Here is a 25,121-nt window from a genome sequence, read left to right on the forward strand (position 1 = left end):
CAGACTGCAGAGAGCCTGGGCCATGTCTCCCCTCAATCCCCACCAGCTGCAGGGACATAGTCAAGATGACGAAAGTTGTGAGCTAGGGAGAGCTGCACCCTGAAACACAACTGGCATTTACAGAGAAATATAGTGGGTTCATGGTGGTGCTACAGATCCACCACCCAGTGCTGGTGGAGGTTGATTTGGGAACCTGCCTCAATATTAACATGGCAGTAATGACTTCAGCCCCCTGCTCCTGCCACCACCAGCCAAGCGAGGCCTTGACTAGTCAACCAACGAGTACCTTCAAAGCCATCACTGCAGAACTAGGAACAGAGAGAACAGGGTTATCTCGGCAAGACTCACAGAAGAAACTCCCACCAGCCTCATAAACTCCTCTCATGCTGACCTGTACTGTGTTCCTCCTACCAAGCCAGATCCCCTTCCTCCAAAACACGGGAGAAATCATGAAAATCAAAAGGGCAGTGTTTTTCCTCCCACCTCTTGCCATTTTGGCATTTCAACGAAAGCTTGTTGTCTATTCACACTTAATAATTCACCTTTGTTTATGACTCCATTTGTTTTCTCTTTTCCTAAAAGATTAAATCAAAACAACAGATCGATCTGGGGATAGTAGTAATAGACACATCTCAAAAGGGTGGGGAAGGTTAAGTGAGCATCCGACAATAGCAAATGCTTAACAAATCTTAGCTAATAATGGTTCATTAAATGTCTATTGAACACCTGCTGTGAAAGACATGATAAAGTAGTAGTTATGAACATTAGCTTTGGAATGAGAACTCTCTGGTTCCACCATCTGGATAAAATTCTTAAGCTCTCTGGGCTTCCAATTCCTCCTCAATAAAATGAAAATCATGATAGTATCACACAGGGTTGTTACAAGGATGAAATGAGATACTCTATGTGAAGCCTTTAACAAGCACTTGGCATTTAATAAGTGCTCCATAAGTATCAGCTAATAGTGAAGGAGAAAAAGAGATGAATCTTTCCAGTAAGGTGGGCCCAGTATTGTGACACCAAGGAACACACAGGTGCTCTCTATAAGGCTCATAAGGGGTCTAACCCAGAGGGTCAGTTCAGAGAAGCCTTCCTGAAGAGGTCTTGTGAGAAGTCCGCTGTGTAGAAGTGGAGAGTGGGGAGTCTGTGCAAAGGTCCTGAAGCAGGAGGAAGCCACGCCCCCAATGGAACCATTTGACCCAAGGGAAGGGAAAAAGTTGGGAAGCAGAAAGAGATAAGGCCGGAGATCTAGGTGGGGGTCAGTCTGTGAAAGGCCTACTTACTGTGCAGCCTTCATCCTGGAAGAAATGGGGAGCCACTGCAGGAAGTTCAGCTGCCGAGCAGGCATGACCCAGTGGCACTGAGAGAAGTCACCCTAAGCAGCAGTGTGGGGCACAGGATGTCATATCTGCCCTTCCTTCATTCAGCAGTGGCAATGTACATACTAGATGATGCAGCAGGGATAGTTGTACAGTATAATGTCGTATAGCATAGCATAGCATAGCATAGCATAGTATAGTATAGTGTAACACAGTACAGTATAGTTGGTATAGTGTAGCACAGTACAGTATAGTTAGTATACTACAGTACAGTGCAGTATAGTTAGTATAGTACAGTATAGCATAGTACAGTCTAGTTTGTATAGGACAGTATGTAGAGTAGAATGTAATATATGGTACAGCATAGTATAGTATAGTATGTACAGTCTAGTATAGTTAGTACAGTACAGTATGGTATGATTGGTATAGTAGGCTGCAGTATAATACAATATATTATAGTTAGTACAGTATAGTTAGTATAATACAGTACAGTATAGTATAGCACAGTACAGTATAGTTAGTATAGTATAGTGCAGTATAGTTAGTAGAGTATAGCATAGTTCGTACAGTCTAGTTTGTATAGTACAGTATGTATAGTAGAATGTAATATATGGTACAGTATAGTTAGCATAGTACAGTATAATGTAGTTAGTGCAGTACGGTGTAGTACAGTATGTACAGTAGAATGTAATATATGGTACAGTATAGTTAGTATAGTACAGCATAGTATAGTTAGTACAGTACAGTATGGTATGATTAGTATAGTATGCTGCAGCATAATACAATATAGTACACTTGGTACAGTACAGTATAGTTAATATAATACAGAACAGTATAGTATAGCATAGTACAGTATAGTTAGTATAGTATACTACAGGATAATACAATATAGTATAGTTAGTACAGTGCAGTTAGTATAGTATAGTACAGTATAGTACAGTATACTGTGGTGTAGTAAATATAATATCGTGTCATGCAATATAGTATAGTTGGTACAGTACAGTACAGTTGGTATAGTACAGTATAGGATAGTGTAGTTAGTACAGTACAGTAATAGTATAGTTCGTATAGTGCAGTACAGTACAGTGCAGTATGATATAGTAAGTTGGCGTGGTATACTACAGTATAGTCAGTATAGCTGGTCTGGTATAGTACAGTATAATGTAGTTAGTGTAGTATAGCATAGTACAGTATAGCATAGTTAATATAGTGTGGTACAGTACAGTATAGTTGCTATAGTATGGTACAGTATAGTTAGCACAGTATGGTGTGGCATACAACAGTATAGTTAGTATAGTACAGTATGGTGTGGCATAGAACAGTATAGTTAGTATAGTACAGTATGATGTGGTATATAGTACAGTATAGTTAGTATAGTACAGTATAGTGTGGTATAGAACAGTATAGTTAGTATAGTACAGTATAGTGTGGTATAGAACAGTAGAGTTAGTATAATACAGTATGATGTGGTATAGAACAGTATACTCAGTATAGTATGGTGCAGTACAGTTACTATAGAATAGCACAGTGGCTGCTCAGTGATACTGAGCACCTACTATATGCCCAGCAGTGTGCTAGATACTGCAGGGTTACGTCTGGAAACACAAATCCCTGCCCCCTCGTGTACACAGACCGTGAGCTTCATGAATAAATACACCATAGAATATGCTTGAATATTCCATGTAAAATGCGGAGCAGTGGGGAGAATGTGCAGACCCAACTTGATGGTCAGAGGAGGCCTCACTGGAAGGTGATTTTGAACCAGGATTGAGATGAGGGTGTGCACAAGCATCCAAGGGAAGAGCGTGCTGGACAAGTGGAAGAGCAACTGCGAAGCCACTGATATGGAATGTGCCTGCACATTTCCGGAAAGCCTGAAGCCAGGGTGGCTGGGGCAAAGCAAGCAGGGGGCTAAGAGAAGCGGTGGAGACTGAGTGTGAGCTGGAGGGGCAGATCTGGCACCACCATTTTAAAAACTCATATACTACTCTGGGACAATGCTTGTCCAGGTGTCTCAGGTTGTGACTGACAGCCTGAGTTATCATTTAAGTCAGCACAGAGTTAACGTTTTGCTTTCTACCCTTCATGAGCTCTAGTCTCTTTGCTTCTACTTGTGTCTCTTCCAGTCTGTTCTCCACACAGGAGCAAGAGAGATCTTCTTAAATTGAGGATCTTTGCTCTACACTTTGATATAAAGTCCCAAGTCCTTACCATGGTCTCCTAGGAAGGCCCTGCATGGGCCTCAATCAAAATCAGATTTATTTATTCTTATCAGGATGGGTGAGATTGAATACAAGTGCTCCTCAAAGCCACATCTTAAAGCATCTTGACATCTGCCACCTACTAATCCCCCCAAAGTGCCTAATGTGGTGTCTTCTACTACAAAGGCATTCAATTAGTGTTTGCTCATTTGGGTATGACTTGAGGTCTGAATGTGGCCTCTGTATCCCTTTCCACTGCTATAAATTATTCTATTTCAGATGCTGATTCCAACTGCTTGAAAACAAGTGGCATCAAAAGTCAAGATGGTCACAGTCATAGTAGAACAAGTAAGTGCAGGATGCTGGTTTTCATTTCTAATTTCTTAAGTTTCATTTCTAATTTCTTAAACCATTCCTAAGACAAAGTCATCTACCTTAATAAGCTTTGAAACTAAACATTTGAGTTGGACCAGTTACTCCCCAAGGAAGGTAGTAAAGAAATCAATGATTGCTTTTATATGTATTATCGAAGTCAGATTGATTTCTTCTCATAAGAGTGGGTGAGATTGAGCATCTGACAATAGCAAATGGTAAACAAATCATAGCTAATAATTATCCATTAAATGTCTATTGAACACCTACTATGAAAGACATGATCATAGTTGTAAACATTAGCTTTGGAATGCAGACTCTCTGGGTTCAAGTTCTGGCTCCACCATCTGGAGCCAGGTCCAATCCTGGGTCCACTGTGGCTTCTTCTCAGAGGAGGATAACAAAGAAAACACTGGGAATTGGCAATCCTATTAGCTTCCCCAGCACTAAGAGATCTGCCCAGAGCAGTGTCAAGCTTGTACTTTCACAAAGTGTGTGAAGAAAACAATTGCTATATGCTGGACGTGATTCTAACCACTTGGTATGTATTAAATCATTAAATCCTCTAACCTATCCTAGGAGACAGGTACTCTTATTATCCCATTTTATAGATAAAGTAACTCTAAGAGTTTATGGTTATAAAGGTACGAAAAGGTGAATTCAGGACCCAGACCCAGGCAGTGGGACTCCAGAGCTGGTCTTAACCACCAATCATAGAATAAGAGAAAAACCAGCCTCTCATGAAAAATGAAATTTCAGGATCTGTCCACCCAGACAGTTGTGGCTATGGAATCAGTACAACCATGCTGCCTGTCAGAAAAACGAATGAAAAGATCATCTGATGGTCATTTCATTCATTCCATAAAAATTAAACTGTAGTTCCATAGAACATCTGACTCATAGTGTTGCCAGTCAATGTAAATTGGGTGTCTCTGAATGTGTGTTTCACAGTTGCTTCGAATGTGTGTTTCACAGTTGCTTCACATGTCACAGCTCAGTAAGTTTCCAGGTAGAGCAATCAGTCATAACAATGGGAAATATTCCCACAAAGCAGCAATTCTCATGAGCTAGTGAGAAATTGTACATCTCTTCTCTTAAAATTAAAAAAACAAGCTGGGCACGATGGCTCACGCCTGTAATCCCAGCACTTTGGGAGGCTGAGGCGGGTACATCCCCTGAGGTCAGGAGTTCGAGGCCAGCCTGGTCAACATGGCGAAACCCCATCTCTACTAAAAATACAAAAAATTAGCCAGACGTGATGGTAGGTGCCTGTAATTCCAGCTACTTGGGAGGCTGAAGCAGGAGAATCACTTGAACCCAGGAGGTAGAGGTTGCAGTGAGCCGAGATCATGCCATTGCTTTCCAGCTTGGGTGACAGAGTGAGACTCTGTCTCAAAAAAATAATAATAATAAATTAAAAAAACAATTGTAAATAGCTAATGCTTTCCCCTTTTCAAAGGCCTCCAAAGTTCTCATCTATGGGAATTTGTACGAGACCTGCTTCTATCTCCTGAAGAAAACTGTGGCATTCTGGAATGGGAAGATAGGGAACAAGGAATTTTTCGGGTGGTTAAATCAGAAGCCCTGGCAAAGATGTGGGGACAAAGGAAGAAAAATGACAGAATGACATACGAAAAGTTGAGCAGAGCCCTGAGGTAAGTTAATAGCATAAAATACCATGAGCCTTCAAGAAGAGTTATATAAAATCGCTGGCTGTAGAAAATTACACTGTTTTCACAGGTTTTTTACTTGATAATGGAAAGGTCATGAGACAAAACTTTGGTCGTTAGTTACAGGTAGGATTATGGTTTGTAACTTGACGCGCCATCCTTAGCATTCTTGGCAGTATTCCCCAGGGATCACTCTGAATCCAGGCCATCTCGCACACCCACACACACACACACAAAAACACGTTTTGAACTGAGAATGGTGAGTTTCAGTCTTCAAGATGTCTGTGAAAGGTTTAAGTGTAAGTTGATAACAGGGCGTGAAAATACCAGGGTAACCAAAGACCAGCCTTGTCACCTGAGAGGAATGAGGAGACAGTGTTTGTGTTCTGTTGTTTTCCTAGGGTGCAAGCTCTCCCAGAATTTCTCTTCTGCTTGCTTTTTCAGATACTACTATAAAACAGGAATTCTGGAGCGGGTCGACCGAAGGTTAGTGTACAAATTTGGAAAAAATGCACACGGGTGGCAAGAAGATAAGCTATGATCTGCTCCAGGCATCAAGCTCATTTTATGGATTTCTGTCTTTTAAAACAATCAGATTGCAACAGACATTGGAAAGGCTTCATTTTCTTCTCTCTCTCTTCTTTTTAACCTGCAAACATGCTGATAAAATTTCTCCACATCTCAGCTTACATTTGGATTCACAGTTGTTGTCTATGGGGGGTGACAGCAGCGACTCTTAAGAAATCCTTTCTTCTCCGTAAGGGGATGAGGGGACGATCTTTTGTGGTGCCTTGATCAAACGTTATTTTCCTTGAGTTGTGGAATGACAACAGCCCATGCCATTGGTGCTGATCAGAGAAAAACTATTCAATTCTGCCATTAGAGACACATCCGATACTCCCATCCCAAAGGTTCAAAAGTGTTCAAATAACTGTGGCAGCTCACCAAAGGTGGGGGAAAGCATGATTAGTTTGCAGGTTATGGTAGAAGAGGGTGAGATATAAGACATTCATACTTCAGATTTTAAATTATTAAAGTCAAAAATCCATAGAAAACTATCCTTTTTTTTTTTTTGAGACGGGTTCTCGCTATGTTGCCTGGGGCTGGTCTTGAACTCCTAGGCTCAAGCGATCCTCCCACCTCGGCCTCCCAAAGTACTATGATTACACGTGTGAGCCACGGCACCTGGGCAGAAAAGTATCTTAATTAGTGAAAGAGCTGAGCCATCGAACTGGGACATAATTGGATTTAAAATAACTTCATAGTAAGTTTCTTAACCAGAGCATCTTTTTGACCACTCAGCAAAACTTCCACAGACATCTTTCTGGACTTAAACACTTAACATTAACCACATTATTAATTGTTGCTGAGTTTATTACCCCTTCTAACTGATGGCTGACATCTGATATGCAGAGTTAGTCAACAGACACTGGCATCAATTACCAAATCACTGCTGTTTCTATGATTCAAGCTGTCAACACAATAAAATCATAATTCATTGATTCTATCTCTGGTCCAGATGTTAAACATTTATAAAACCGGAAATGTCCTAACAACTCTGTAACGGTCAATTAAATTGCGAGTCTTTGTTTTGTCTTCCTACCTGATGTGTATTCAAATGCTGAAACACATACTCCCTTGACAAAAATAGTGACAGTGAATTTACACCAATAAATGTTCATGGGTTAAAGTCTGCGCTGACATTTTCTCATCAATCACTGGAATGTAAGTTATTAGTGGCTTACAGCTAGGTGGACTGCCCCTAGGACTTCTATTTCACCAGAGCAGGAATCAATTGGTGAGGCACTGAACCGCTGTACAGGCTGAAGACCTCCGTACTTAAAGTTGAACTTCAAAGTAACCTGTTTTAAAAAATGTGAATTACTGTAAAATAATCTGTTTTTGGATTCATGTGTTTTCCAGGTGGATATAGTTTGTAAACAATGTGAATAAAGTATTTAACATGTTCAACTGTCTGTGTATCGTTCAATTCAGCATGGTAGGCTCAGCAAAACACTGACAACCTGTAAAACCTTTGGTGACTCTTCCATTTCCTAGCAGTTGTGGTTGGAGATTTATCTTTTATTTTTGGAGATGGGTTTTTGCTTGTTGCCCAAGCTGGCCTTGAACTCCTGGGCTCAGGAGATCCTCCCATCTCAACCTCCCAAGTACCTGGATTACTATGAACCTTTGCTACATCCACACCACACCCAGCAGGCTGGAGATTTTTAAAGAGCCCAAAAAGATGCAAGAAATATATGGTGTAATCTTACCCTCCACCTTTAATATCGTAAGACAGAGGTTCCCATCACAAAATGGAGTTCATTGGCGCGCATAGCCTACAGATCCATTTTTGTTTGGTGCACATAGCATTGTCTGTTTTTTTGAGCTTTTCTTTTATTTCTTACTGTGACTTCATTGCCTTATTTAGAAATCGAAAGATTCACCTAAAAATCCAGATTTCTAGCTTCTCTTTTAAAATCATATCTGGCAACACTAGTTTCTCAGTCTCTTGTGGTGTTAATTTCCTGGAGCTAAATTGAAGTTGCACCTTTGCACAGAGGATTTGGTCACTTTCTACTGCCTTCTGGACATACAGGTTGTCAGCTGTCATTCAACTTTGTTCTTGCACTACTGATGGTTGTTGTTAAAGCATCCAGAATGCCTTTACATTTTGAATGTGGGACCCATGTCCTGGCCATCTGAAGAGGTAAGTACCATGTTAATGGACCAGTCAGGATGAAAGGAAAGACTGTCCAGGAGAAGAGAAATCAGCTAACGGGGGGAATGGGGAGTTTTCAGGCAAGAGCTTGGCAGTGACAATAAAGCAGAGCCAAGCAGCTCAGAGGCATGGCAGGGACTGGGGTGGGGCAAACAGGCAGAAGTGGGCAGGACTGCAGAGAAACACACTGGCTAGATGTGGATGCTTTCCCTCCCACCCCCGGGCACCAAGCAGTTCAGAGAACAAAAACATTCATCCTTCTTGCTACTCAAGAAATTTTCATTTTAGGAAACCATTAAACTAGCATCCTCTTTGGATTAGCTTTCTAGGGCTGCCTGTGAAAAATTACCAAAATTGGTGGCTTAAAACAACAGAAATGTCTTCTCTTGCCGTTCTGGAGGCTACAAGTCTGAAATCAAGGAAGCCATAGGGTCTAAGAAAGAATTCTTCCAAAAAGAAAAAGAAAAGAAAAAAAAAGAAGAAAAAAGAATCCTTCCCTTCTTCTTCCTGCTTCTGGTGACTCCACGCCATTTTGTGACTTGTGGCTGAAAAACTCCAATCTCTGCCTCAGTCTTCACATAACCTGCTCCTTCTTCTACCCTTTGGTCTCTTAGAAGGACACTTATTATTTGATTTAGGCCTCACCTAAGTAATCAGGATAACTTCCTCTTGATTTTTTTTTTTGAGACAAAGTTTCGCTCTTGTCACCCAGGCTGGAGTGCAGTGGTGCAATCTTGGCTCACTGCATCCTCTGCCTCCCGGGTTCAAGCGATTCTCCTGCCTCAGCCTCCCAACTACCTGGAGCTCCAGGCACACACCACCATGCCCAGCTAATTTTTTGTATTTTTTAGTAGAGATGGGGTTTTACCATGTTGGCCAGGCAGATCTCGAACTCCTGACCTCAAGTGATTCACCTGTCCAGGCCTCCCAAAGTGCTGGGATTACAAGCATGAGCCACCACACCCAGCCTCCTCTTGATCTGTAACTTATGACATTGCAAAAATCCTTTTTCCAAATGAGTCACACTCACAGGTTCCAGGGATTAGAACATGGATATATCTTTTGGGGGATCACTGTCCAATTCACCACACTCTTTAAAGTAAGAGTTTTACTTAAACATATAGCTCCATAATACAATTCATTGAAGGACAGAAAATACAAGGGACTGTTTAAAATGCTACACTTAGCCTAGCACCGTGGCACACACCTGTAATCCCAGAACTTTGGGAGGCAAAGACAGGCAGATCACTTGAGCTTAAGAGTTCGAGACCAGCCTGGCCAATATGACAAAACCCCATCTCTACAAAAATTACAAAAATTGGCTGGGCATGGGGGTGTGCACGTATAGTCCCAGCTACTAGGGAGGCTGAGGCGGGAGGATAGCTTGAGCCCAGGTGGTTGAGGCTGCAGTAAGCTGTGATTGCACCACTGCACTCAAGTCTGAGTGACAGAGTGAGATGCTGTCTCAAATAAATTAATAAACACACTGCTACACTTTGAGCAAACAATACCAAAGCAAAACAACAAAAAAATTAAAGCAATAGATAATGCAAAATTCGCTTATCAAATAGTCAAATGAGGGAATAAGTACTTCCTTTGTTAAAAGGATCTGCAATACAGCTTTCCATAGCAAACTTTCCATATATTAATATGTGATTGTTTACCTTTTTCAGAGGTTCAAAATTATACAGAGCTGGCCAGGTGCAGTGGCTCATACCTGTAATCCCAGTACTTTGAAAGGCCAAGGCGGGCAGATCACTTGAGGTCAGGAATTCAAGGTCAGCCTGGCCTGAACATGGTGAAACTCTGTCACTACTAAAAATACAAAAATTAGCTGGACATGGTGGGGTGTATCTGTAATCCCAGCTACTCGGGGCCTGAGAAACCAGAATCACTTGAACTCGATTCAAGCGATTACAGAGGCGGAGGTTGCAGTGAGCCAAGATCGTGCCACTGCACTCCAACCTGGGCAGGAAAGTGAGAATCCACCTAAAAAAAAAAAAAAAAAAAAAAAATTGTACAGAACTTTTTTAGTTGACTTCCACTAACTAACCCTTCACATCTTTAAAAGAGCTGATTAAAACAAAAAACAAACAAAAAAAAAAGTTAAGGCCTTCAGCTTGACTTACCAGAGAGTTTAAAGTAGAATCTGGCCCTTTGCGCTTTGGTAATGCCATCAACTAACAGGCAAAGAAATGGCCCAAGTAGCTTGCTTGTGGCTTTTTCCCAGAAAAGTGAGTGCTAAGAAGTTCTTAAAACACTTCGGCCGGGCGCGGTGGCTCAAGCCTGTAATCCCAGCACTTTGAGAGGCCGAGACGGGCGGATCACGAGGTCAGGAGATCGAGACCATCCTGGCTAACACGGTGAAACCCCGTCTCTACTAAAAAATACGAAAAAAAAACTAGCCAGGCGCGGTGGCGGGTGCCTGTAGTCCGAACTACTCGGGAGGCTGAGGCAGGAGAATGGCGTGAACCCGGAAGGCGGAGCTTGCAGTGAGCTGAGATCCAGCCACTGCACTCCAGCCTGGGCGGCAGAGCGAGACTCCGTCTCAAAAAAAAAAAAAAAAAAAACACTTCTTTAGCACAGATCACAAATCAGAGTGATGCCCTTTATCCAGGAAAGAAAAAAATTAATGTGATTGGTTTTGTTTTTGTTTTTCGTGATTGAGTCTCACTCTGTTGCCCAGGCTGGCGTGCAGTGGCACACTCTTGGCTCGCTGCAACCTCCGCCTCCCAAGTTCAAGCAATTCTCCTACCTCAGTCTCCTAAGTAGCTGGGACTACAGGTGTGCACCACCACGTCTAGCTAATTTTTTGCATTTTTACTAAAGACGGGGTTTCAACATGTTGGTCATGCTGGTCTCAAACTCCTGACTTCAAATGATCTCCCCACCTCAGCCTCCCAAAGTGCTGGGCATACAGGCATGAACCACCATGCCTGGTCGAATTAATGTGTTTTTAAACCAAAATTCTGACAATTTAATATGAAACAAACTAGGCGATCCTTCACAGTGTTTCTAAAAGCCCAGACCGAGTCCTCCTTTTAGAAGAACAAGTCTCACAAGCAACATGAGGTCAGAGATGACCAGGTCCATGCACATTTGTGTCTTTCCACAATGTCTGACTTTCATTAAAGTAATCTCAATCACAAAAGCCAGGAGCGTCATGGAGTTCCCAAGGAGGCAGTTTGCCTCAGTGCTTCCCATTCACTCAGTAGTCAGAGCTGCAGGCACACAGGCTCAAGCCACTCCACAAGTCAGTCAATACGGCAGACCATACATAATAGTATACTTAAAATGTAAATGTTATAAACATTCCACAACAAAGTAACATTTAACATCGAAAGAAGAAGGATAGGGAAAAAGGGTTAATGAATCAGTTCAGGGAGAGCAACTAAGGCAAAAAGAATCTCCTGGACTGGGCCAGGCAGTCCAAGAGCCTTCAGTGGCAGATGCCAGGTGATTATCACGATTAACAGCAAGATGGTGTTAGTTAAGATGGCCACTTAGAGCTGCACAAGTCCTGTTTCTTTTTATAGCCACAGTCCTCTGGTGAGGACTGATAGTGGAAAAGTATGCTTGTTGATGTCCTCATCTGGTTGGATGCAGTCTTTATTTATTAAGCAAACATCTTGTCCCTGTTGGCAAAGTGCCCTGTGAAATATAAGATGGAGTATCTTTCTAAGATGGAGTATCTTTCTAAGATGGAGTTACTTATGTCAAGGGTGCTTGACACAACAAAAGAACAGATTTTTAAATATTAGGAGTCTAATATTTACATTTTTAGATAGTGGTGTGGCACAGTATAGGTGAAAAACACCCTTTTTTTTGAGACAGAGTCTCGCTGTGTCACCCAGGCTGGAGTGCAGTGGCGCAATCTCAGCTCACTGCAACCTCCGCCTCCTGGGTTCAAGCAATTTTCCTGCCTCAGCCTCCAAGTGGCTGGGATTACAGGCACCCGCCACCATGCCCAGCTAATTTTTTTTGTATTTTTATTACAGATGGGGTTTCACCATAGTGGCCAGGCTGCTCTCGAACTCCTGACCTCATGATCCATCTGCCTCAGCCTCCCAAAGTGCTGGGATTACAGGTAGAAGCCACCACAGCCAGCCCGAAAAACACCTTTTAAGATGAGGATGCAAGAAATGAAAATGTTATGTCCACACAAAAATATGTACATAAATGTTCATACCAGCACTATTCATAATAGCCAAAAAGTAGAAACAGCCCAAATGTCCATCAAATGATAAATGGATAAATAAAACATAGTAAATTCATACAGTGGAATATTATTTGGCAATTTAAAAAATGAAGCACTCATAGATGCTACAATGTGTAAGAATCTTGAAAATATTATGCTGAGTGAAAGAAGCCAGTCACAAAAGACCACATACTGTATGATTCCATTTAAGTGAAATGTGCAGAGCAGGCAAATCTTAGATTCATGATGGCTGAGGGCTGGGGGCAAGGTTAAGAAAGAAATGTAGAGTGGCTGCTAATTGGGGTGATGAAAATGCTCTAAAATTGATTATGGTGCTAGCCGCACAATTCTGTGAATATACAAAAAAATTTACTCGTACACTTTACTTTAAATGGGTGGTTTTTATGGTATGTGAATTATATCTCAATAAAGCTCTTATTTTTAAAAAGAGAAGAAAAAAGGAAGAAGGAAGAAAAGAAAAAAAGGTGGAGGATGAGGGCAAGAAGGACAAGAAGAGAGAGGATGAGGAGGAAGAAGAATAAGGAGGAGGAGGAGAAAGGGAGGGGGAGGAGGAGAGCTGTGCATGGTGACGTGTGCCTGTAGTCCGAGTTACTCGGGAGGCTGAGGCCAGCCTGGGCAACATGATGATACGCCATCTCTAAAATAAATAAATAATGAAGAAGGCAGTGTGAATGACCAACTGTGTCAAACACTGCTGAGAGGCCATGTAAGACAAGGACTAAGAATGGACCGCTAGATACTTTTTATGTGGTAAAATATACACAAAACTTACCATTTAGCCATTTGTAGGTGTACAGTTCAGTAGCATTAAATACATTCACACTGTTGTGCAGCCATCACCACCAACCATCTCCAGAAGTTCTCACCTTTCCAAATAAAAAGCGCAGCGGTGCAATCTCGGCTCACTGCAACCTCCGCCTCCCGGGTCCAAGCGATTCTCCCGCCTCAGCCTCACGAGTAGCTGGGATTACAGGTGCACGCCACCACATGCAGCTAATTTTTGTATTTTTAGTAGAAATGGGGTTTCACCACGTCGGCCAGGCTGATCTCAAACTCCTGACCTCAGGTGATCCACCAGCCTTGGCCTCCCAAAGTGCTGGGTTTACAGGCATGAGCCGCTGCACCCAACCCAATAAATCTATTTTTCTATGTCTACAAATGTAACAGTCTCAAAGCGTACTCAAATACAGGGGGAATTCAGGCAGGAGGGTTTGACAGAGGAGTAAAGAAATTTGAGCTAAAAGACCAAGAATGAGTTTGTATCTGTCTGTTAGTGGTCTAATGGTTTCCTAAAGCCTGTAACTTAGGAACTCCTGAAAGTACAAACTGGTTTGGTTTTTTGTTTTGTTTTTAGTTGTTGTTCTTGTTGTTGTTTTGAGACAAGGTCTCACTCTGTTGCCCAGGCTGGAGTGCAGTGGTGCAATCATGGCTCACTGCAGGCTCAACCTCTTGAGCTCAAGAGATCCTCCCGCCTCAGCCTCCCTAGTAGCTGGGACTACAGGCATGAGCTACCACACTCGGCTAATTTTTCTATTTTTTGTACAGACAGGGCTTTGCCATGTTGCCCAGGCTGGTCTCAAACTCCTGAGTTCAAGTGATCCTTCTGTCTTGGCTTCCCAAAGTGCTGGGATTACAGGCATGAGCCACCACACCCGGCACAAACTGGTTTTGAATATGAATGGAATAAAGATTTTCAAGGAAAACAAATTTTCACTTAGTATTCAGAACTCATCTTTAAAGTCTTCCATGTGATTTTCAACCATGATAGGCAAATATGGGTTTTAAAAAGAAGGAAGAGGAAAGTAACTAGTGGTTCTGAGCCCATATTTTAAAAACTCAATCATAGGTAAGTGAGCGAATGCACAAGAGATTTAAGTAATTTTCAAAGTTAGGGCATTTGCTATTTTATCAGTGGCTCAGAAGGCTGTCCAAAGGCTATAGATTTAAACAAATAACATGGTGTCCTCGAGATACTGGCATTTCCATTTTTAAGGGTAAATATCTGAAAATGATGATGTTCAAATTAAGAGTCTGGTGGCAGTTTACAGTTATACATGGAGTCGAAAGAAATCAAATACCATCTCTATTCTTATATACGGATTATTTATTGTAAAGATGTAAGCAATTACAAATTGATCTGTTGCGAAATCAGTGCAAATTAACATTAATGTAATTTCAAGTGAAAAAAATGAATTTGATCAATTATAATCAGGAATAAACATTAAACCATGATGGTGCTCAAGTTATTTTCTGACGACACTGGTGTATTAAATGTGCTTTTCCTATGAGAACCTTAGAAAAATAAAAACTTTTGAGTGGATCATCTTTATCTTTCCTTTTTATATAATTATAGCCATATTTTAATATAATAGGCCATGAGGTGATATGTAAACATACATAATTTCAAAAAATTTTATCAAATAAAATCATATTTCTAGCTAGAAACTCTCCTTCTAATCATTTTAAATGAATAATCCAACCAACTATCAAAACAAATTTGTTTTTAAATGACTGTTAAATCCTAACCTTCATTTTCCCCTGGGGAAAGAGCATTAAAATTGTTACACGATCTGCTATGGAAAGCGGGATTCTCTATTTTGAAGCCACTAGCTTGCATTTGCGCATCTAGCACCGGAGAATCTTCATCCAGTGATGAGCGGGTTACACAGGTGAACACTAAGCTTCGCTGCACAGGCGCAGGGCCCCGGCCTCACAGATTTGCCTTCTCCCTTGCAGCCAAGTGAGACTCAGACTGCACAAAGGTGTGAATCGCATTCTGTTTTAAGAGAACAAGATGGGCAGGTTAATCACGTCATACGAAGCAACGTGATATTTACTTAGTTTTAATATGTATGCAAATAAAAATAATAATTCAGAATTCATTCACTTTAACTGTCTTAAATTGCCCAGGGCTAAAATGAAGAGTATGTGTTTTGCTGGTGACTTCTTTCATCTCTCAAATGAATTTCTGCACAGCTGCTTAAGAAATCTAACAGTGGCAGGTAATGGCCCCTGCAGACTGTAATGCTGAGTGGTAACTAAGCCGCGCCTACTCCAACCCGGCCTCTGCGTGGCCAGGCTGCTCCCAGCTTACCTTAGGCTTCTCAGCATTGTACTTGTCCAGAAGAGTCTGGATGCGGGCCCCGTATTCAGGGTGGACCTCAGTGAAGTTCTTGACCTAAGGCCAAAAGAAAATAAATGCAAGCGTTACTCTAACTCCCTACTATATCACCCCCCAGTGACTGTGGTTTCCCAGTGTTTACTCTACAGGGGAGGAAAGATGTTTCAGCAGGAGGCAGTACTACCGGTGTTTAACAACGCCAGCCTCAGAGTTAAGACGCAGGTCCAGTGAACGCTCTGACCTATACTGGCTGAGCAACCTCGGACAGGTCACTTAACTTATCGGAGCTTATGTCCCTCTGCCGAAATGCGCAAGAAAATGACACCTAATCAGTATAATTTAAAAAATACTATTTGGTCTTTGTCCCCCATTCCCGACACAGATCTAAAACCCTTCGAATTTACTGTCTTTTATATACTACTAAGATGATCCATGGGGGCCTAGATAGCTTCCTGATGGAGGCTGGCACCAGGAAGAACAAGCATGCGACCAGAAGGTTAGAACTTCCAGCCCCACCCCCAAACCTCCAGGGAGGCGAGAGGGGCTGGAGATTGTGTTCAGTCACCCATAGCCAATAATTTCATCAATCATGCCTATGTCATAAAACCTCCAGAAAAACCTGCAACTGGCAAGGTCAGCGAGCGTCTGGATTGGTGCACACTCCAGGAGCTGGAAGGGCGGTCCACCCAGGGAGGCAGAGAAGCTCTGAGGCCTTCCCCCGTGCCCCTCTTCCATTTGGCTATATTCTTTATAATAAATCGGTAATCATAAGTAAATCATTTTCCCGAGTTTTATGAGTCTTTCCAGCAAATTATCAAACCTGAGGAAAGTGCGTGTGAACCCCTAATTTGCAGTCAGAATCTGCAGAAGTGTGTATAGCCAGGGTACCTCATTTGTCATCTAAAGTGGCAACTGACCCCTAAATCTCTGGGTTCTGACTCTGGCTCCAGGAGTTACTGTTAGAATTGAATTGAGTTATAGGACACACAGTTGCTGTCAAAGAATTAGAGAATTGCTTATTGTTGGGGAAAAATGCGCATACAACCTAGGCCAGGCGCAGTGGCTCACACCTGTAATCCCAGCACTTTGGGAGGCCGAGGTGGGTGGATCACCTGAGGTCAGGAGTTCAAGACCAGTCTGGCTAACATGGCAAGACCCCATCTCTACTAAAAACACAAAAATTAGTCGGGCACGGTGGGGCATGCCTGAAGTCCAAGCTACTGGGGAGGCTGAGGCAGGAAAATCTCTTGAACCCAGGAGGCAGAGGTTGCAGTGAGCTGAGATCATGCCACTGCACTCCAGCCTGGGTGACAGAACAAGACTTCATCTTTAAAAAAAAAACAAAAAACCCACACAACCTACCTCACAGGATGCTGTGAGAAAAATGCCGAGAGGTGAGCTGCATTTACTGCATGGAAACAGCTGACCTCAGAGTACGCGCTTAACAAGTTACAGCGATTTATATTGAGAAACGGGCCCAGACACAGCCTAAAGTTAATGTGAAGGATACAAGAACACTGGTACATGGCAGCGCAACTCCACATACTTCAGGCAGGAATTCCCCAGCAGACAGCAAGAGGAGGCATGGCACTGGGAACCCATAAAAGCCTTACAGTTTCAGCATATGTGAAAGCAGAATGCCAAGGGTTCCAGCTCAGTTCTGCTACTTGCAAGCTGTCTTATCCATTCTCTCCAGTAAAAGAAGATAAATCCCGCCCTGCCTACTGCACAGAGCGCCCGTCAGGCTCTCTGCTGATACTTGAACCCAGGCCCTTGGACACAGCCCAGACAGCTGCTAGCCCAGCTGCCCCTGGGAACAGAGGAGAAGCAACTAGGGGCCAAGGAAAAAGGGGGATTTCTAGATTGCAAAAAGCTTAGCTCTGGGACAGGCTAGGAAACCAGAAGTGAGAGGGCTTCATGCAGCTCGATGAGCGACCATCAGAAATACCCCAGCACCTTAGCACGAAAGTCCAGCCTGCCTTTTGGAAGCACTGCAGTTCTCATTCCAGAAATCATGCAAATTTCTAGTTTGCATCTGAAGGAGGATCGAGGTATCATGACATTAAGCCTTTAGGCAGGTTTCAAACCATAAAAATGCAAAAAAGAAAGACAGGCAGACAGATTGACTGATTGATTTTAGAGACAGGGTCTTCCCATGTTGTCCAGGCTGGCCCTGTACTCCTGGGCTCAAGCGATCCTCCCACCTCAAGCTCCCAAGTAGTTAGGACTACAGGTACATGCCATCACACCAGCTGATATATTTATTATTATCCAAAGTTTAAGTAGAATTGCAGCAGGACTCACATTTTGATATTGGACATTTACTATCTTGCAGAGAACTTGGCTGCAGCCGAATTAAACAGCATAGGATAAAATTCACTCTGAACACAACTAAATTAGTACACATTGGACAAACAGCAAAGGACCAATGGATATGCCAGACCAGATAAAACACGGAAAGAAAATAATCAGAAGTTGGTTGGGGATTACTAGTATTTTTTTTTTTTTTTTTAAGTCCTCCTAGGTCAAGTACAATAGAAATGGCACTTTCTTTTTAGGGTTCTCCCACACAGCTGCACTGTCTTCCCATGCCAGCAGAGGGCACCCTTCAGCTTACAAAGACTCACCGCTTTCTTTTGGATGAAAATTTGGGCATCTTTCAGGTGGCCTGCAATGTTCTCACACAGACGTTTCCTCTGTTCCTCATTCAGCACGTTCACATAGAATTCCCGCACCTGCTCAGGGAAAAGAGCAAGTGCAGAGACTCGAATCACCAGTTTATCACCAACAAAGTTCACCTACTACAACACTTATGAAATCAATGATAAAAAAAGTTAGAATTTAAGAATAATTTTAAATTACTAACTAAACTGTCATTTGGGTTGTGTTCATTTCTTGTTTTAAGCAAAATAAGTAAAATTCATTTATTAATAGCTCTTAATATCCTTTATAGTAACTGCTATAAATCTCTTATAAATAGATCTACAATTTAAAACCTCACCACATGCTTAATACTGACAAGTCTAAAATGTGCAAGCTGCCTTTGAATGTAAACTTAGCACAATACAACCTTTGTTCAATTCACCCAGAACCATGGAGGAAAATAAAAACTAATTTAGCTAGAGATATAATTTGATATATAGATATGTAATTATATATAGAGAGAGATAATATATCTAAAAACTACTTCATTTATACATGTGCATCTATAGTTATTCAGAAGCCAATATTTCTTAGGCAAAACATATGAATAGTGATATTTTGCTAGATTATTGGGTTTGCCTCTAAAATAAATATCCATAAATTAAAATGAAAAATAGGAGCTTAGTATCAGGTATGTGAATCCAAGCAGCCTCTGCCCAATTCTGAAACACGTTGTAGCTATGATTTTATTCTTACATTTCATTCATTCATTCCACTCATTCAACAAATATTGAGTATCTATAATGTGCCAGACTCTGTTCTATGTGCTGTTCTATTAATGTTTATAAAGTCCAATAATATCCAATTATCCAAAGTATCACCTTCATAACATATTAAGAGATGCATCATTTCCCTAAGTCATCAAATATCAGGCTATAATTATGTTTTTAAATTTTTGAGTAAAGTTTAAACCTGCTACCGAAGTTAATCAGACATAACACAATCTAATCAAAGTACTATATCCTGGGGATTTTCTCAGGCCTATCTCCAATTCACTAATTCTCTCTTCAGCTGTATTTGACATATTTTGTGAAAACATTGACTGGGTCACATTTGAGTTTCTATTTCAAACGTGAAATATCTGTTGAGTTTTTATTTCATGGATAGTAATTTTTGTTTCTAGAAAATATTATTTGGTTCTTTTTCAAATTTACCTGTTTTTCTCCTCATATCCTATTGTCTTAATAATATTCCCTTTTTGCATCTCTTTAAATATGTATGTTTATTTTAAAGCCTCTTTCCAATGATCATGTCTATGATTCTTCCATCTATTATTGCATGTGTAATTTCTCATTAGATTTCCTTGTATGTATTATAATTTTTCACTATAACTCATCTTCAACAGGAGTTATCTTCTGCAGAAGTACCAAATGTATCCTAGTTGTAAAAGTGTCTTCCTGTGGTGATTTTCTCATCTCTGCAAAGACCTAACAGGGTTCACCGATTCACTTGTTTCTCAGTTAAGGTCTTTCATGGTTCCAACTGGAGTAAGAATGCAGGGACCTCATTTGAGCACAGCATAGGGGAAGGACTCCCAATTTCTTGGAGTTGACTGCTTCCATTCAGAGCCCACATGCTTCCAAGCTGCATCCTCAGTCTGATGGGTAGTTGAGGTGCCCTTTCCTGGTTCTCACCATTATGCCAAGAGCTGAGCTCTAGTTCTGTGAAAAATGTGAAGCCTGTGGCCTCAACTCCTAACCCCTTTGAGGCATAAAATCTTCATAAGGTACAAATCAGGTCTGGTTACCATTACACAATATATACTTTCAATGTTCATGCACTACTCTGATTCCTTTTTCATTTGTGGGACTTGGAAATTAAAACTTTCTTGTTTTTTTAGCCCAGCTACATTATTTTAAAAAAATTAATCTTTCTATGGGAAAACTGGGACAGTAAAAAATAAAACAAATAAAAAAACTTAATTTAGCATGTCTATATGTGAGAAGTAGAAGAAAGGCCTCCCGTGTCAGCTCAATTTGCCATCTTGAACCTCAATCTACACCTCAGTCTGTCACCTCAATCTACAATCTTGAACATCTTGAAGTGTAAGAATTTGTTCCTGCAATTCCAGGGGAATGCTGCAGCCAGCTTGCTTATGACAGTAGAAACACAGCCATTATAAAGATTAAATTACATAAACTTATAATTAAGTATAGTACAAACAAAAGTAATACTCAAAACATTATTTCCTAATTAATAAATATTACCTATGTTTTTGAAGTCATTTGTGTCTACTGTATCACTATGGGGGAAATACTACGTAACAGTGATATAGTACATCATTTTGCAATGCCACAGGTTTAGTGACATCACGTTAGTAGCCTGAAATCAGCCCTATGAAATATTTCCACCATGAAAATGGATAAACACTACAAACCAGGGCTTTCTCCCCAGGTAGCCAGCTGTTAAATATTTATCAACACACCACTGAATAAAATCCATTTTAAAAAAAAACCTTGCTGTCTCAGAGATTCAGTTCATCACTTTTACAACTAGGATACATTTGGTACTTTTGCAGAAAATAACTCCTGTTGAAGATGAGTCATAGTGAAAAATTATAATACATACAAGGAAACCCAATGAGAAATTACACATGCAATAATAGATGGAAGAATCACAGACATGATCATTGGAAAGAGGCTTTAAAATAAACACACACATTTAAAGAGATGCAAAAAAGGAATATTATTAAGACAACAGGATATGAGGAGAAAAACAGGTAGATTTGAAAAAGAACCAAATAACATTTTTTGTTGTTGTTGTTTTAGTTTTGGTTTTTGTTCTTGTTGTTTTGAGACAGAGTTTTGTTCTTGTTGCCCAGGTTGGAGTGCAATGGTGCAGTCTCAGCTTGCTGCAACCTCTACCTCCCGAGTTCAAGTGATTCTCCTGCATCAGCCTCCCAAGTAGCTGGGATTACAGGCACCTGCCACCATGCCCAGCTAATTTTTTTGTATTTTTTGTAGAGATGGGGTTTCACCACGTTGGCCAGGCTGGTTTCAAACTCCTGATCTCAGGAGATCCACTTGCCTTGGCCTGCCAAAGTGCTGGGGTTACAGGTGTGAGCCACCATACCCAGCCTACAGGTTTAAGGGTTAAACAAAAAAAAAAAAAGTATGTGTACATATTCCGTCACCCGGGGTGGAATGCAGTAGAGCAATCATAGCTCACTACGGCCTCGAACTCCTCAGATGAAGTAGCCTTGACAATATCTATTGTTCTATCTTCCAATTCACTAATCTTCTCTTCAGCCATGTTAACCTCCTTTAAAAGCCATCTACTAAATTCTAATTTCAGTTGTTACATTTTCTAGTTATGTCCATTCAACTCTTTTTCTATAGCTTAAAGTTCTCTTACTAAATTCTTCATGCTGTCATCTATTTTCTTACACCTATTAATCAGTCATTTTAAAACCTGTATCTGACAGTTCCATTATTTAAGCCTTCAGTAGGTTTGTTTCTACTGTCAGTTTGTAGGGGGTTTTCTCTCCCTCTTGATTTTCAGTCAGAAGGTCTTAATGTGTTAGGTGCCTTGTCATTTATTGTTGAATGCTGAACATTTCCATATAAAAAGGTCTAGAATCATTTGAGGTTCTATTTTCCACCAAAGAAAATTTTGTTTGCTTCTGACAGATGGCGTAGAGAGAGATCACCTTAATCCAATCTGAGACTGAGCAGAGGCAAAGTTGTGTTTCATGTTTTGTGAGAGCAAGTTTATTTCAAGTTTGCCCTTATTCCTAGGCACGGCCCTTCAGGGATTTCAACTGAAAGCCTTGAGTGTAACTAGAGGCTCTGCTTCTTTGCAGACCTTGAATTCCAATTTTTGTCCCTTCAGACTCGTAAGACTGCTGTAAACACCACTCAGCTTCTGGACCAGTGCTTACAAACTAACAAATACCTCAAGAGGAAACCAAATGTCAAATTTACTTCTCTGCACTTTTTTTTCTGCACTTCTTTTCTATCTTTGATCTTGATCCTTTAAATCTTTGTTGCTTTGTTAGCTCTCCAAAGCCTTCAAACAAATGCTTTATGTATTTTACCTACCTTTTCAATGTTCTCCATGAAATGGTAAGTATGATACAAGCTAGTCTGCCATAGACAGAGGCAAGCCCAAGTGAATCATTTTTAAGAGAATAAATCTGGACCTTCTTATGTATTTCCCATGTGATACATCATCACAGAATTATGCTATGAATCTATAACAATAGTACTGTGATTACTTAAAAACTATACTATATCCTATATAGTGATAAGAAACTCTCTCAATAAAATAAGGATGACCACATAATAAATTTTCATGTATAAGCAATAGCCTCATTAGTTAAGTTTTGCAAGGGTTGTATCAGCTGGTTTAATACCTGTATTGACCTCACATAGGCAAAATTCTTTGAGAGGCAGGGAATGTACTGTAACATACTTGGTGTCATTTGCATCACCAAAAATAATGCAGTTACATAAAAGGTTTGCAGGAAATGTTTTAAGCTCATCTAAAAATGGTTTATATCCTACAATAATGTAATTTCTTTTATATATATACATATATATGTATATACGTAAATGCTTTTCAAGCAAAGATATCCTCACAGTGAATTAATTCATGTATTTAAGTATCTTTTACTTGGAACCCACACTCACAAACTGAGAAACTAGAAATAGGTTCTAATCTAATTTAAATACTAAGTTTAACACTAACTGCTCAAACAGAGCTCTAGAACAACTATACTTTTAACTTTATTATTTTATTGTGTGTGATATAAGTTGCACTGGACACATTAAGGAGGCAGCTGCCCACCCACAGGCCCTTTCAAGTCTGAGGGCCTCCTTCATAGCATGTGCTGAAACAGCCCTTAGGGCAGCTATAAGCGACTGGAAAGAGGATGAGCACTTGACCTGGGGCAGTTAACTAGAGGCTGACCAAGGCCAATGGTGCAACCTGGGGTGAAAAGATTAGCCAAGTCAATAGGATTCCATCTCTCTAGAATCTGAGATATGTTGAGAGAAGGAGTAAAAGGTGGTCCAAAAAAAAAGAGTAATACATGGAGAAAGATGCCTTAAAGGAGAAACCATTGCTGTGAAAAAGCCACAACAATGATAAAACAGGAGCTCTGACGCAGACAGGAGAAAACAGGAAGCCGTGGTAAAAATAATCAATTAGCACCGGCAAGCAGAAGCAGACAGATGGAGAACAAGCCACGTGAAGGGCGAGCTCTGCAGTGGAAACGCCCACACTCTTGTGGTTGAGGCTCCTGGAGCTATTTTGGATCTCTAGTTCTAGTCCTTGAACCTGGGCTGTCCTGCCCAGATTCTTAGATTTGTCTCCACATACGCTGTATATGCTCATTTCTTAAATTCCCACGAAATCACTGTTTCCCCGATGTCCCCCTCCCCATATCCCTTCAATAAAGTTTGAAGAAACTGAGACGGAGTCTCCATACCTTGAGGCAAAAGACCAGAGGAATAAAACCCTTCAACTCCAGCCAGTTAGGGGCCCAATTTACTATCACAGATGAGTCTTCCTTGAATTCAATTTAAGATACATCAGACAGTTTGGGCGTTGTGGGGTGGGGGGGTGGGGGTGCAGATTATGCAGGCATTGACAAGGAGAATTAGCAGGTGACTTCCATAGCAGACAAAGAAGTCATTACCTGAGTAACATTATCATCATTGGCAGTGTTGAATCTCCGCACTTCTCCAGAATACTGGGTGCTGTGCTCCAGGACAGAAGGCTGTTGTTCTGGAGCACCAAAGCTGTTGGGGTAGTAATTTGGAGCACCACCTTCAAAAGAAAACCACCCAGATGCACTTAGGAACAAGAAAAGTCAAGTAAGTCTGCAAATAATCACTGTGATGAGAAATAAATTTAAGTGGTAATCAAATACACATGTACACATACACAGATATAAACACAACACACACAGGTTATTTTTAATTTCCTGCATTTAGCTACAGGTAGTATGAAGATTCTTAGGGAACGTTGCCATCTGCTAAATGCTTGCACAGGCTGCCGCACTTTATGAATGAATCTCAAAGTCCCTTTTGACACTTCGAAGGGTCTCATCTATCAAGTCTTCTGAGGCTTACAGCACATGTAGAAGTTTATACACGTGTGCTTGATTTGGCCACCATACAGGGATGAGGTTCAAAGACACATTTCAAAATTGACTTGAAAAATTGCGTCATTTGGACTGGGGTTCAGTTCAAACACTGCATCACAAAATTCTTGACGGAAATCTGAAAGTTCTGGTTCTGCTCCTTGAATCTACAGACACAAGCATGGGGTTCTGTGATGTGACCTGACTGCTGCAAGGTCACACAGAAGCCAGTGGTAGATGTGGGGTTGGAACTCTGGGTTCTTTGTCTCCTCCAGCCCAGCATATACAGTATTTCCATTACAGAACTCTACTTTGCTATTCCTTGAAGTGTTTTTAGGATTCTCAGGGTATCTCTCCTTTACTGACGATGATGACTTTGTTCCATTGTAGCTTCACTTTCACACCCTCCACAGATCAATAAAAAAAGAATTTTTAAAAAAATGTGGTAATTGTATATCAGCACTTACTTATCTGGACTTGTAAGAAACAGTGACAAATACAATCAAAATATTTTCTTTGACTTTTGAAATAAATTATGAGGCTTTTTTTTCATTTTGGCATATTTATTTTCTCAACTATACTTTGCTTCGGCTGACATTAGCAGAAGATTTCATTACCCGAGCACACACTGCCTAAACAGGAGTGGCCCAGAAACATATTAAGTGGTTTGAGTAAACCAATCTGGGGTTGGAATTTTAGCCAGCTC

The 25,121-nt window shown here is 40.9% G+C and overlaps 2 protein-coding genes across 5 annotated transcripts in view; one reads left to right on the forward strand and one right to left on the reverse strand.

The window, feature by feature from the left end:
- Positions 1-7,533, forward strand: part of ELF5 (E74 like ETS transcription factor 5) — a 34,773-nt gene extending 27,240 nt beyond the window's left edge. For all 4 annotated transcript variants that reach the window (XM_025356732.1, XM_025356730.1, XM_025356731.1 and 1 more), the window contains 3 exons: positions 3,800-3,868; positions 5,352-5,547; positions 6,007-7,533. In XM_025356732.1, the coding sequence (XP_025212517.1) occupies positions 3,800-3,868; positions 5,352-5,547; positions 6,007-6,103 (362 nt within the window). In that variant the 3' untranslated portion in view covers positions 6,104-7,533. The remainder of the gene's footprint in view (positions 1-3,799; positions 3,869-5,351; positions 5,548-6,006) is intronic.
- A 7,056-nt stretch (positions 7,534-14,589) lies between these two features.
- The window catches only part of CAT (catalase), a 35,336-nt gene continuing 24,804 nt past the window's right edge, over positions 14,590-25,121 (reverse strand). The window contains exons 10-13 of the mRNA XM_025356343.1: positions 23,969-24,099; positions 18,252-18,359; positions 15,598-15,681; positions 14,590-15,279 (exon numbers count right to left, since the gene is read on the reverse strand). Coding sequence (XP_025212128.1) covers positions 15,214-15,279; positions 15,598-15,681; positions 18,252-18,359; positions 23,969-24,099 — 389 coding nt within the window. The 3' untranslated portion in view covers positions 14,590-15,213. The remainder of the gene's footprint in view (positions 15,280-15,597; positions 15,682-18,251; positions 18,360-23,968; positions 24,100-25,121) is intronic.

The sequence above is a fragment of the Theropithecus gelada genome, chromosome 14 (genome assembly GCF_003255815.1).
Source record: "Theropithecus gelada isolate Dixy chromosome 14, Tgel_1.0, whole genome shotgun sequence".
NCBI lineage: Eukaryota > Metazoa > Chordata > Mammalia > Primates > Cercopithecidae > Theropithecus > Theropithecus gelada.